This window comes from Littorina saxatilis, linkage group LG12 (genome assembly GCF_037325665.1).
Source record: "Littorina saxatilis isolate snail1 linkage group LG12, US_GU_Lsax_2.0, whole genome shotgun sequence".
NCBI classification, from domain to species: domain Eukaryota; kingdom Metazoa; phylum Mollusca; class Gastropoda; order Littorinimorpha; family Littorinidae; genus Littorina; species Littorina saxatilis.
Genome location: NC_090256.1, coordinates 29,744,377 through 29,756,876, shown reverse-complemented (window position 1 = coordinate 29,756,876; position 12,500 = coordinate 29,744,377). Strand labels below are relative to the sequence as shown.

General features: G+C 43.2%; 2 protein-coding genes across 2 annotated transcripts in view; both read left to right on the top strand.

Annotated features, from left to right (window-relative positions):
* Nucleotides 1-9,465, top strand: part of LOC138981702 (polypeptide N-acetylgalactosaminyltransferase 5-like) — a 14,210-nt gene extending 4,745 nt beyond the window's left edge. Inside the window, exons 4-11 of the mRNA XM_070354724.1 lie at nucleotides 461-625; nucleotides 1,025-1,238; nucleotides 1,726-1,843; nucleotides 4,008-4,187; nucleotides 4,891-5,019; nucleotides 5,691-5,780; nucleotides 6,044-6,187; nucleotides 7,802-9,465. Of these exons, the coding sequence (XP_070210825.1) occupies nucleotides 461-625; nucleotides 1,025-1,238; nucleotides 1,726-1,843; nucleotides 4,008-4,187; nucleotides 4,891-5,019; nucleotides 5,691-5,780; nucleotides 6,044-6,187; nucleotides 7,802-7,999 (1,238 nt within the window). The 3' untranslated portion in view covers nucleotides 8,000-9,465. The remainder of the gene's footprint in view (nucleotides 1-460; nucleotides 626-1,024; nucleotides 1,239-1,725; nucleotides 1,844-4,007; nucleotides 4,188-4,890; nucleotides 5,020-5,690; nucleotides 5,781-6,043; nucleotides 6,188-7,801) is intronic.
* A 145-nt stretch (nucleotides 9,466-9,610) lies between these two features.
* Nucleotides 9,611-12,023, top strand: LOC138981256 (uncharacterized). The gene is made up of 3 exons (XM_070354098.1): nucleotides 9,611-10,697; nucleotides 11,178-11,334; nucleotides 11,822-12,023. The coding sequence occupies exons 1-3, from the start codon at nucleotides 10,316-10,318 to the stop codon at nucleotides 12,021-12,023; spliced, it is 741 nt and encodes a 246-aa protein (XP_070210199.1). The 5' UTR covers nucleotides 9,611-10,315.
* Nucleotides 12,024-12,500: the final 477 nt, after the last annotated feature.

Sequence of the window (12,500 nt, the reverse complement as noted above, 5' to 3'; positions counted from 1 at the left end):
TAAGGCTATCTCTCTGCTTTGACACAGATCGGATAAGGCTATCTCTCTGCTTTGACACAGATCGGATAAGGCTATCTCTCTACTTTGACACAGATCGGATAAGGCTATCTCTCTACTTTGACACAGATCGGATAAGGCTATCTCTCTACTTTGACACAGATCGGATAAGGCTATCTCTCTACTTTGACACAGATCGGATAAGGCTATCTCTCTACTTTGACACAGATCGGATAAGGCTGTCTCTCTACTTTGACACAGGTCGGATAAGGCTATCTCTACTTTGACACAGGTCGGATAAGGCTATCTCTACTTTGACACAGATCGGATAAGGCTATCTCTCTACTTTGACACAGACCGAAAGTCAGCAGCCTTACAACAAGTTTTTTTACGGGAAGCACTGTGCCTTAAATTTAAGCAGGAGTGGTTTTTTGCGACATGATGACATTCCAGACCATTGCAGCTGACCTGGGCGCGCCCCTGGACGACTATGTGTCGCGACTGGGCAAGGTGAGCGTGGTGCGCGCCACGTCACGGGAGGGGCTGATCAGGGCGCGTCTCCTGGGGCTGCGTCACGTCACGGCCACCACCGTCGTCTTCCTCGACTCGCACTGCGAGTGTGCTGAGGGTGAGAGTGTTGATTTATAAGCTGAAATAGTAAGGATTTCAGTAAATGCCGCGAGTGTGCTGAAGGTGAGTGTGTTGTCTTCTGAATAAAACATACGAATTATGGAATGTCACGTGGGAAAGTGTGCCTCAATTTTTTCCAAGAATATTCACTCTTCCACAACAAATACAAACCCGACAGAGATATTTCCGAACATCGTCTTTTGTTAGAACTTTAGTGAAACCGAACCGAGCTGGGGTATACTAATGCTGATGTAACGTTCCGTTGTCTGTTGTTGGTGATTATGATGATGAGTGTGTGTGTGTCCGTGGTGTTTGTATCCGTATGTCTGTACGTGCGCCCTATGTGTATTCACTCTTGTCAGAGAGACATCCCTCGTGTGGTTTATCCCCACACCAGGCTGGCTGGAACCACTGCTGTCCAGAATAGCCGAGAACGCCAGCCACGTGGTGGTGCCCAGGATCCACTCCATCGACTCCAAGACCTTCGAGTACAAGCAGACTAATCTGGACAAGCTCTACGTGGGGACGTTCCAGTGGAATCTGCTCTTTAGCTGGATGCCCGTTCAGCCAGCAGAGAAGAGAAGAAGAAAGTCAAGTGTTGATCCTGTCAGGTACACTTAGGCCTCGGTCTGTCTGTCTGTCTGTCTGTCTCTCTGTCTCTGTCTCTGTCTCTGTCTCTCTCTCTCTCTCTCTCTCTCTCTCACCCTCCTTCTCTCTCCCTCCCTCCCCTCTCTCTCTCTTTCTCTCTCTCTCTCTCTCTCTCTCTCTCTCTCTCTCTCTCTCTCTCTCTCTCTCTCTCTCTCTCTCTCTCTCTCTCTCTCTCTCTTAGTTGTTATTTACTGTTTTTCCAGTTTTCTTTATTTTTTTTATTTTTTTTTTTATCTTAAACGCACCTTTTATAGATGCTTCTGAAACCAGCTAAAAATCAAGTTTGTTTCCCTTTTGCATATAAGTAAGCCTGGTTCCAGATCAACTTACCTATCCTAAGTGCGTATGTGTGTGTGTGTGTGTGTGTGTGTGTGTGTGTGTGTGTGTGTGTGTGTGTGTGTGTGTGTGTGTGTGTGTGTGTGTGTGTGTGTGTGTGGTTTCGCACGACAGGTCCCCCACCATGGCAGGAGGACTGTTCGCCATTGACCGTGACTACTTCTACAAGCTGGGCACGTACGACCCGGGAATGAAGATCTGGGGTGGCGAGAACCTGGAACTCTCTTTTAAGGTCACATATGGGTTCCTTCTTTTCCCTTATTTTGTACACCTTTCTCTTGGGTTTTCTAAATAATCCCAATCAGAACAATTTCTAAGCTGATGAAATGATGTCCTTTTTATATTTAGTCAAGTTTTGACTAAATATTTTAACATCGAGGGGGAATCGAAACGAGGGTCGTGGTGTATGTGCGTGTGTGCGTGTGTGTGTGTGTGTGTGTGTGTCTGTGTGTGTGTGTGTGTGTGTGTGTAGAGCGATTCAGACTAAACTACTGGACCGATCTTTATGAAATTTGACATGAGAGTTCCTGGGTATGAAATCCCCGAACGTTTTTTTCATTTTTTTGATAAATGTCTTTGATGACGCCATATCCGGCTTTTCGTGAAAGTTGAGGCGGCACTGTCACGCCCTCATTTTTCAACCAAATTGGTTCAAATTTTGGTCAAGTAATCTTCGACGAAGCCCGGGGTTCGGTATTGCATTTCAGCTTGGTGGCTTAAAAATTAATTAATGACTTTGGTCATTAAAAATCGGAAAATTGTAAAAAAAAAAAAAAAATTTATAAAACGATCCAAATTTACGTTTATCTTATTCTCCATCATTTGCTGATTCCAAAAACATATAAATATGTTATATTCGGATTAAAAACAAGCTCTGAAAATTAAATATATAAAAATTATTATCAAAATTAAATTGTCCAAATCAATTTAAAAACACTTTCATCTTATTCCTTGTCGGTTCCTGATTCCAAAAACATATAGATATGATATGTTTGGATTAAAAACACGCTCAGAAAGTTAAAACAAAGAGAGGTACAGAAAAGCGTGCTATCCTTCTTAGCGCAACTACTACCCCGCTCTTCTTGTCAATTTCACTGCCTTTGCCGTGAGCGGTGGACTGACGATGCTACGAGTATACGGTCTTGCTGAAAAATGGCAGCTACTTGACTAAATATTGTATTTTCGCCTTACGCGACTTGTTATATTTAGTCAAGTTTTGACTAAATATTTTAACATCGAGGGGAAATCGAAACGAGGGTCGTGGTGTATGTGCGTGTGTGTGTCTGTCTGTGTGTGTGTGTAGAGCGATTCAGACTAAACTACTGGACCGATCTTTATGAAATTTGACATGAGAGTTTCTGGGTATGAAATCCCCGAACGTTTTTTTTCATTTTTTTGATAAATGTCTTTGATGACGTCATATCCGGCTTTTCGTGAAAGTTGAGGCGGCACTGTCACGCCCTCATTTTTCAATCAAATTGGTTGAAATTTTGGTCAAGTAATTTTCGACAAAGCCCGGACTTCGGTATTGCATTTCAGCTTGGTGGCTTAAAAATTAATTAATGACTTTGGTCATTAAAAATCGGAAAATTGTAAAAAAAAAATAAAAATTTATAAAACGATCCAAATTTACGTTCATCTTATTCTCCATCATTTTCTGATTCCAAAAACATATAAATATGTTATATTTGGATTAAAAACAAGCTCTGAAAATTAAATATATAAAATTTATTATCAAAATTAAATTGTCGAAATCAATTTAAAAACACTTTCATCTTATTCCTTGTCGGTTCCTGATTCCAAAAACATATAGATATGATATGTTTGGATTAAAAACACGCTCAGAAAGTTAAAACAAAGAGAGGTACAGAAAAGCGTGCTATCCTTCTTAGCGCAACTACTACCCCGCTCTTCTTGTCAATTTCACTGCCTTTGCCATGAGCGGTGGACTGACGATGCTACGAGTATACGGTCTTGCTGAAAAATGGCATTGCGTTCAGTTTCATTCTGTGAGTTCGACAGCTACTTGACTAAATATTGTATTTTCGCCTTACGCGACTTGTTTTATATATAAATTTTGTTCAGCGGTTATTTTTCGTTCGTATTATTCTCAAGTTTGGCTTTTCCCGTCCTGTTTGAACGGGTTATTTTCCTTCAACATAAACAAAAATGAAACAGGTAGACTGCTCCAAAATCAAGAATTGAAAAAAAACAACAGGCAAATGACTAGAACGTTAACTTAATTACAACGCCGGTCATAAAACAGCATAAAGAACAGGCAAATAGTACTCAGAAGCTGAGAGATAACATCTTGAATTCGGTGAAGTTTGTTTGCAGAGCAGATTTTCTTTTAAATATACCCCACGCACTCGTGAAAAAAGATACTGTTATTTCAGATCTGGATGTGTGATGGTACACTGGAGATGATACCTTGCTCCAATGTAGGTCACGTCTTCCGGTCTCGTTCGCCCTACGGTTCTGGTAACAACATAGCCACGAACTTGGCGAGACTTGCTGCCGTGTGGCTGGATGATTACCGAGTCTACTTTGAACAGGACAAGTTCTCATATAAACCTGTAAGCGGTCACTTCTGGGTAAAATTCAAGAAAAGTGTGCCAAATGAACTCTCTTTGTCAAAATTCCGGCATGTAGTTTTGTTCTTTGAACACGAAAATAAATGTTATGGAATAAGTTTGAATGTCAAAGTCAAAATCATTGCTTTTTACTACGATTTTGCCTCAGTTTTAATACTCTGCCTCGGTTCTCTCCGTCTGCAAAGTTCGGTATATTGCGACAGTTTCCTTTAATTTGGGACACTATTCTTGAACATTACCCGCATCTTACAAAATAAGATCCAGAACGTTCGTTCTTTCTTTTGTGTATGCCTTGTCGCTTTTCCATAACACATTCAGAATGCGTATCCCTTTTCCCACTTCTCATGTGCTTTCAGCTTCTAGATTATTTGTGGCGGATTCAAAGCATATTTTTTTCACTCTTTTTATTCTTGCCAAAACAAGGGTCAATGGCTGCTTCTGCTTTGATGATTTTTGTTTGTTTGTTACTTAGTTTGTTTGTTTGTTACTTAGTTTGTTTGTTTGTTACTTAGTTTGTTTGTTGTTTTCGTTATTGAATTGTGTGTTACGGCATAGGTATGTCAGCTAATTGTTTAGCTCAGAATTTAGGGTCATCAAATTTGTTGTTGGAATGTTCTGTATCACCAGCTCATCATCAAACTGTTAGTCGTTTAACTATCACCATAATACGGCGTGTTTTGTGCAGGAAAACGTGGGTGACGTCTCTGAGCGTCAGGAGTTGCGAAGACGTCTCAAGTGTCACAGCTTTGGCTGGTACATGAAGCACGTGCTGCCAGAGAAGTATCTGCCTGCTGACCTAGTAGCACACGGACAGGTATATCCGAACACCATTCCCCTGAAATCGGTGTATGGCTGCCTAATCATAAATGGCGGGTAAAAGCGGTCCTACACGGTCTGAGCACATGTTTTAGAGTAAACATGACATATCTATATATTTTTGAATTCAGGAGAAGGTGAGGAATACAATGCGATCATTTTTTAATCTGTTTCTGAAAATTCGATTTTAATGACAGCTTTAATGAGCAAACTAATTAACTAATTTTTAAGCTTCCAAGCTGAAATGCAATCCCATAGTCTGGACTTAGTCGAAGATTGCTTAACCAAAATGTTAATTAAATTGGTTGAAAAATGAGGGTGTGACAGTTCTGCCTCAACTTTCACAAGAAGCCGAATATGACGTCATCAGAGACATCTATCGAAAAAATGAAAAACAACGTCTAAGGATATCATACCCAGGAACTCTCATGTGAAGTTTTAGGAAGATCGATCCAGTAGTTTTCTCGGAATCACTTTACACACACACACACACACACACACACACACACACACACACACACACACACGCATACATATACACACCACGACCCTCGTCTCGATTCCCCGTCTATGTTAAAACATTTAGTCAAAACTTGACTAAATGTAAAAAAAAAATAAAAACACCTTTCAGCATTATCATTTATATTTCATTGCCTGGATTCGTTTCAGATAACCAATAAATTGTACAACGTCACCATCAACATGTTCGCCGGTAATCTTTCCGTAACCATCATAAACGACGAGAAAAGATTCAGCTACGTGAGTGGATGCTTCTGTGTATCTGTTTGCCTATCCGTCTGTGTGTCTGTCCCTTATTTATTTTGCCTTTTTTAAGCTATTCTTCCATTCACCTGTCTGTCTTCTCACCCTCCTGTCAGTGTGCATGTCTCCAAATCTCTGTTTCCGTGTCTCTCTTCTTTTTTGTTGTTGTAAGGAGAGTAGGCCTAATTGTTTTGCTTTATGAAAACTGCAATGATTATATTTTATTTACAGTCCGTAATTGCTATTCCGTAATGTCACAGATGCCAACGGAGTGGTCAATGTACATTGGTCAAGCGACAATATTTCGCGGGGATTACTGTTGGGACGCTGACCAGGCGACTGCAGCGGTCGTCCTGCAGAAGTGCCATGATAACGGTGGCAGCCAGACATGGACGTACTTCCCGGTAACTAAGCCTACCCGCGTATTTGCTGGGAATGTGCTTCATGAAGTTCCTTTAACATTGTTCAAGGGTACCTTCCTTCCCGTGCAAACGGCCGGTCAAGTAAACACCACATATCTGTCTAGATTTGTACATGAAATATGAACATCGTTCCACGTGGTCACATGCCAAATATGTACAGTATGGCTGCTTCCTGATGATACGTGTGCTTTTAGGCTCCCACGGTAAAACCATTAGGGATAATTATGTTCCCGGGTGTTACCCTGACTTAAGAAAAAGATGTTTTCAAGGGTGGTGGGAGGGGGGGGAGTGATGGGCCGTTGTGAGTCAGTGCTGTAGGTGGCGAAATTGTTGCTCTAAAGGCTGTTTGCCGTTGGGGCCTGCTTCTTGTGCAGAGTAGGTAGTTTCATTTCCAGGTTCATTTCTGACTTCATTTCGCAGGTTTACATGGGTGTTATTTTCGACAATAATTCAGCAAGAATCTACCACAGCCAGGCTTTAGATTGTTGGCATTTGTCCGAGTGGAAGGGTGCTCATCATCCCGGTCAGAAGCATGGATGACGGGCGCAATGGCCTAGTGGATAGTTATTTTTTTTATATGAAGTCTTATATCGCGCGCGTATCTCCAGACTCGGACTCAAGGCGCAGGGATCTATTTATGCCGTGTGAGATGGAATTTTTTTTACACAATACATCACGCATTCACATCGACCAGCAGATCGCAGCCATTTCGGCACATATCCTACTTTTCACGGCCTATTATTCCAAGTCACACGGGTATTTTGGTGGACATTTTTTATCTTTGCCTATACAATTTTGCCAGGAAAGACCCTTTTGTCAATCGTGGGATCTTTAACGTGGACACCCCAATGTAGTGTACACGAAGGGACCTCGGTTTTTCGTCTCATCCGAAAGACTAGCACTTGAACCCACCACCTAGGTTAGGAAAGGGGGGAGAAAATTGCTAACGCCCTGACCCAGGGTCGAACTCGCAACCTCTCGCTTCCGAGCGCAAGTGCGTTACCACTCGGCCACCCAGCCCAGGATAAGCCGCCGGCCTCCCAAGCGGAATCCCGGTCGCGCCTAGTGCATGTGAATGGAGAATAATATTTTCCAATCGCCCAGGTCAACTTATGCGCAGTCCTGCCAGTGCCATTTCCCCATTCACCGCCCTGATATGGCCCTTCGTGGTCGGCTGGGCGTTAAGCAAACAAACAAACAAACAACATTTCCCCATTCGTGTGTACACGCAAGCACAAGACCAAGTGTGCACGGAAAAGATCCTGTACGCCATATCAGAATTTTGCATTTATTTTTAGTCCTTTGCAGCAGTTCTGAACAGCATGTTGTTTAATAACTTTGTCAAAGTCCTTCTTGGTATTTCAGTTACATCTGAGACATATGCATTGTATCTGAAAATACATGACGGTGCCTATCTGATAAAAAACTTATGTTATTTATACATTAGTGGACAATCTCTGGAGTACAGCAGAGTTAAGTGCGTTTCTGGCATTTTAACTGCAACATTAAAGATAAACTTCCAACCGTAGGTGATGAAATATTCTGTGTTCTGCGTTCCATAAAAGCAAACACACATTGTACATTTTTCACGTGCAGGGTCTGCAACGACTCCACCACCTCAGCAGCGGACGCTGTGTCCAGCTGGCGGAGGACGCAAAACTTGCTCAAGGCTTTAAGGTGGTGCTGTCTCTTTGTAACCATGGCAACCCAAGCCAGCGGTGGTTGTGGGACAAGAGTCCCGTGCTTGGTCCGTCGTGGCGCAAGGACGAGGCGGCTGGTATTCCTGTGCTGTGAAGGTGAAGGTGACATAAAGGACGTAAGGTCAAAGACAAGGTCATGTGAGGTAACCTTTACCAACAGGCTCACAACCAAGCCGAAGCGTCATGTGACGTGACCTATACCAAAAGGCTCAAAACCAAGGAAAAATCAGTGTCTACATACCGGTACTGGCATTCGAGGAATGAAGAAATGTCGTTCATTTGAGTTAATCCTCATTATTCGGTGCGTTTGCGTTTGTGTTTATTAGTCGGTCATACAAATGGGTGTCTTCTATCTTCGAGATACATAAGTGCGTGCGTGAGTGGCATTAGTACGCGGGTGTGTATTTCTGTGTGTGTGTGTGTGTGTGTGTGTGTGTGTGTGTGTGTGTGTGTGTGTGTGTGTGTGTGTGTGTGTGTGTGATATTTTAGTGTGCTGTCTTTCCATTGAAATCCGGATGTATCAACATTGTATCAACTGTGACTGCAAGTAGTTGTGCACTGTACACAGTGGGAATTTCTTAATGAATTAATTTCGTAAATTCAATTATCAAAGTGATTCATTAAAAAAAAAACTCCAACTCAACACAGCAAGGAGTCATTTCTTGACTTTTAGAATATGTCCGTGTAAAACCCTGGCCAGATCTGTGATGGTAAAATAAACTGTTTTCATGGGAAGGAGGGTGCCTTTAACCCATTAGGCGCAGCCCGGATTTTAAACCCCGAACTTTCAAACTGACACAATAACTGACTGAAATAATATAGCTCACACCAAGCTATTTGTTTGTTTGTTTGTTTGTTTGTTTGTTTGCTTAACGCCCAGCCGACCACGAAGGGCCATATCAGGGCGGTGCTGCTTTGACATATAACGTGCGCCACACACAAGACAGAAGTCGCAGCATAGGCTTCATGTCTCACCCAGTCACATTATTCTGACACCGGACCAACCAGTCCTAGCACTAACCCCATAATGCCAGACGCCAGGCGGAGCAGCCACTAGATTGCCAATTTTAAAGTCTTAGGTATGACCCGGCCGGGGTTCGAACCCACGACCTCCCGATCACGGGGCGGACGCCTTACCACTAGGCCAACCGTGCCGGTACCAAGCTATTGCCCCCGCCAAAAGTCTTATTAAATCATATTTTTGTATGCAAGCTTTATGCACAGCTGGTTCACACACCTCGAGATGTCTTATTCAATGTATAATCTAAGAGTTCGACTTTTGCCTTGGTCAGTTGACATACCATCTGCTACTACGCGCAGGAAAGGTAAGGCAGAAAGTAAGCAAAAAATCGAACTTGTAATCCCAGCTTTAGTCCGGCTAAAGCCGTACAAGATTGTATCAGTCAGCTTGACAATTTACTGACAAAAAGGCAATTTTCTTCCCGTTCTGTTATGATGCTTGTGAACCTGGCGATGTGTGTGACACTACGCAATTCTCTTCCACACCATCATGTTGTTTGTGAACGTGACAATTATTTGACAATAAATGATGCTATTTTCTGTCGTGTTGTCGAACGCTATTGTCGAATGCGGCAGTTTTGTGACAGTATGTTGTTCTCTCACTTTTATTTGCTATTTGTCGTACGACTTTCAATACAGTCAGAATGTTAGGTTGAAGACAGGCTATACTTTTATTCAAAAGGTTTCTGCTTAAATGGTAGAGGAAATCAACTTGCGCGAGTTATTTGGTCATCAAAGAATCATGAAATTGCGTTTGTAAAGCAGAAGAAGAAGAAGAAGAAGAAGAAGAAGAAACCTTCAGACTTACTTTTTTACTTGTTGACTCCCGCGTCTGACGACATATGTGACCCTCCACCACGGAATGAGTCGCATGTCACCTTTGCATGATTTTCGTATTTTTACATTTTCCTAAAGAGGTTTTTTTAATGCTCTATCCAGTGGTGAAACCCGTTTAGAAAAGAGCGAATACTGTTTGAGTTATAAGCCTGTGACTAAGGTGACCCTCACACTGTTACCAGACACTCACTCCCCGGACTTATATTAAGCCTAGCACAGAACCGCGCAAGGTGACATGCGACTCATTTCGTGGTGGAGGGTCACATATGAGGCAGTCAGGGTGCGCCCGTCACGCCTTCAGTCAGCAAGTTGGCCAGACGTCGATCTTGGTCAATCTTCTGTCGCCAGGCTGTCTTCCGTCTTCCTTGTTTTTCTGAGACCTCTTGGAGACCAGTGTAGAACTTGATTTGATTGACAAAGAAAACACAAGTGAATCGGTCCCCAATAGCCAAATAGGTTGAAGGGACACGAAGAACCAACAACCAACCAACAACCAACCAACAACCAACCAACCAACCTGATTGGAGGTATTGACCGTCCTCAAATATAAAACATGTTGCTGGCGAGAAAACTGAAGTTGAGATATTTAGGACCATCTGTTGTGGTGGTGTGTACAACAGCGTTGCTGCTCATTTTTTCCGGAGGGTACCATAACCCAGAAGGTCCTCTGTCATACGACAAGCTGCTACAGCTATCGCAGCATCGTAACGATGCTTACATTCAGGACACTGTGCGAAGTCATGACGAACTTGGCCAAAAAAATAACAAGATTGTAATTCTGAGGAAACCAGGTTTGAGAACAGTGACAGATGAAAAAAAAATAACCGCGGAGTTAAGCGGAACTCAGTTTGGAAAGGGTCCATACGAGACCGCGCCTGGCTCCACCAAGAGGCACCTTGTGGTGGATGACCAATGGAGACCTCCTGTCAATGCTGGTAACTATTAGAAGACTTTTTCATATTTCAAGACTCTTTTAAATCAAAAGTGTTGGTGTTTTCTTACTTTTGTATTTTCGTCCGTGCTTTCGTCCGTGTGTGTGTGTGTGTGTGTGTGTGTGTGTGTGTGTGTGTGTGTCCGTGCGTGAATGCGTGCGCTTGCGTGCGTGTCTCTGTCTGTCTGTGTGTGTGAGTTTGTTGGTGAAGGGTGTTGGTTAGTGATTTTGTTATTAGCGTCCCTTTAACCGATATGGCTATGCGGAACCAATGTAAGGGGGGTGGGGAGGGGAAGGAACCAATGTAAGGGGGGTGGGGAGGGGAAGGAACTAACCTTGGGCCAATGCTTTCAATTCACAACAGGCAAATCTACTTCCTTTTTCCACACCCCCACCCACACACAGGAACCCACCCACCCACACACACCCACACACACACACACACTCACGAAAAGCGATGTCCAGTGAAAGTGGATGTTGGTAGGTGAACTGGGCAGTGGTGTGATGGTGAACATAAGTGACCTGAGCGAGAAGCAGCGGCAGAGACTGGACAAGTCCAAGCAACTTCACGGCTTTAATGAGCTGGTCAGTAGTCTCATCTCTCTGCATCGCTCCCTGCCACCACGCCTCAATGAACTAGAGTGAGTGAGTATGTATTGATGCACAGGCATTCACACACTCACACAGACACAAACAAACACACACACACACGAGCGCGCTCGTACACACGCACGCACGCATGCACGCACGCACACTGCTTCTCTGTGCCGACAATTTCCCTCTATCCATTGTTTCTATCTCTAAAGTCGCCTCATTCTAGGGCGCTGTATCATTTCTTTCGTATGAGAAGGACGGTTGCAGTCTTCTTAACCTGCCTAAAACAAGTTCGCCCAAGGAGTCAGAGGGAGGAAGGGGGGATATAAAATGATTTTGTTAGGGAGTCCAGAGTGTTATTGTAAAAAAGAAAATCGTTTGTCAACGCGATACCATTCGCTTTTAGGACATACTAGGTAATGTTCTGCTTGTAAACTGCAATGTTCAATTTAATTCAATTCAATTCAATGTAATACAACTGTATTATCTGAGGCACTCAGCAGTGTGGTCTTTCCGAGTACTTGAATTTTTCAGATGCGGTTCCATACAGTACAGCTCAGATCTGCCCGACGCGAGCGTGGTGATCATCTTTTACAACGAGGCGTGGTCAGCCCTGCTGAGGACAGTGCACAGCGTGCTGGACAGGTCGCCCCCTCACCTCCTCCGTCAGGTCGTCCTCGTCGACGACTTCTCCAATCTGGGTCAGTGCCACGTCACATCCGGTTGTTACTTTTGACTTAATTCCTGCTTGTCCAAAGTAACACTTTTGTGCTTGTTCTGCTTCGGCAGGTGCGCCTTCTGTGCCTCTTAATGATACGTTCAGTTCTGTACATCATCCAGACAAAACAAAAACAAAACAGCCTGGCTGTTTCCTGTTCAGAGTGTGACATTTTTTCTGCGACCATTTTGCAGATTGACACAGGCGATGGTAAGAAAAGTAATTCCCACTTTGCACATAGTGTTTTCATCATTTCGCATTTAGTCGTGAATCGTCAGCAATGACTAAGGGCCTATTTCAACTGATCGAAGGCATGTTTATGCAATCTTATCTCGTCTGAACAACAGTTGCGAACCCCCTTTTTTTTTAAATGGAACATTTCTCACTCAACCCTATCCATCACGTCTGCCAAAAATCATTTCCGCCAAGTGTCTCTTTGTTTTTGGTAAGAACGACCAATAAGCATGCATTGCTAAGCTTGTTGTTATAAAAGTA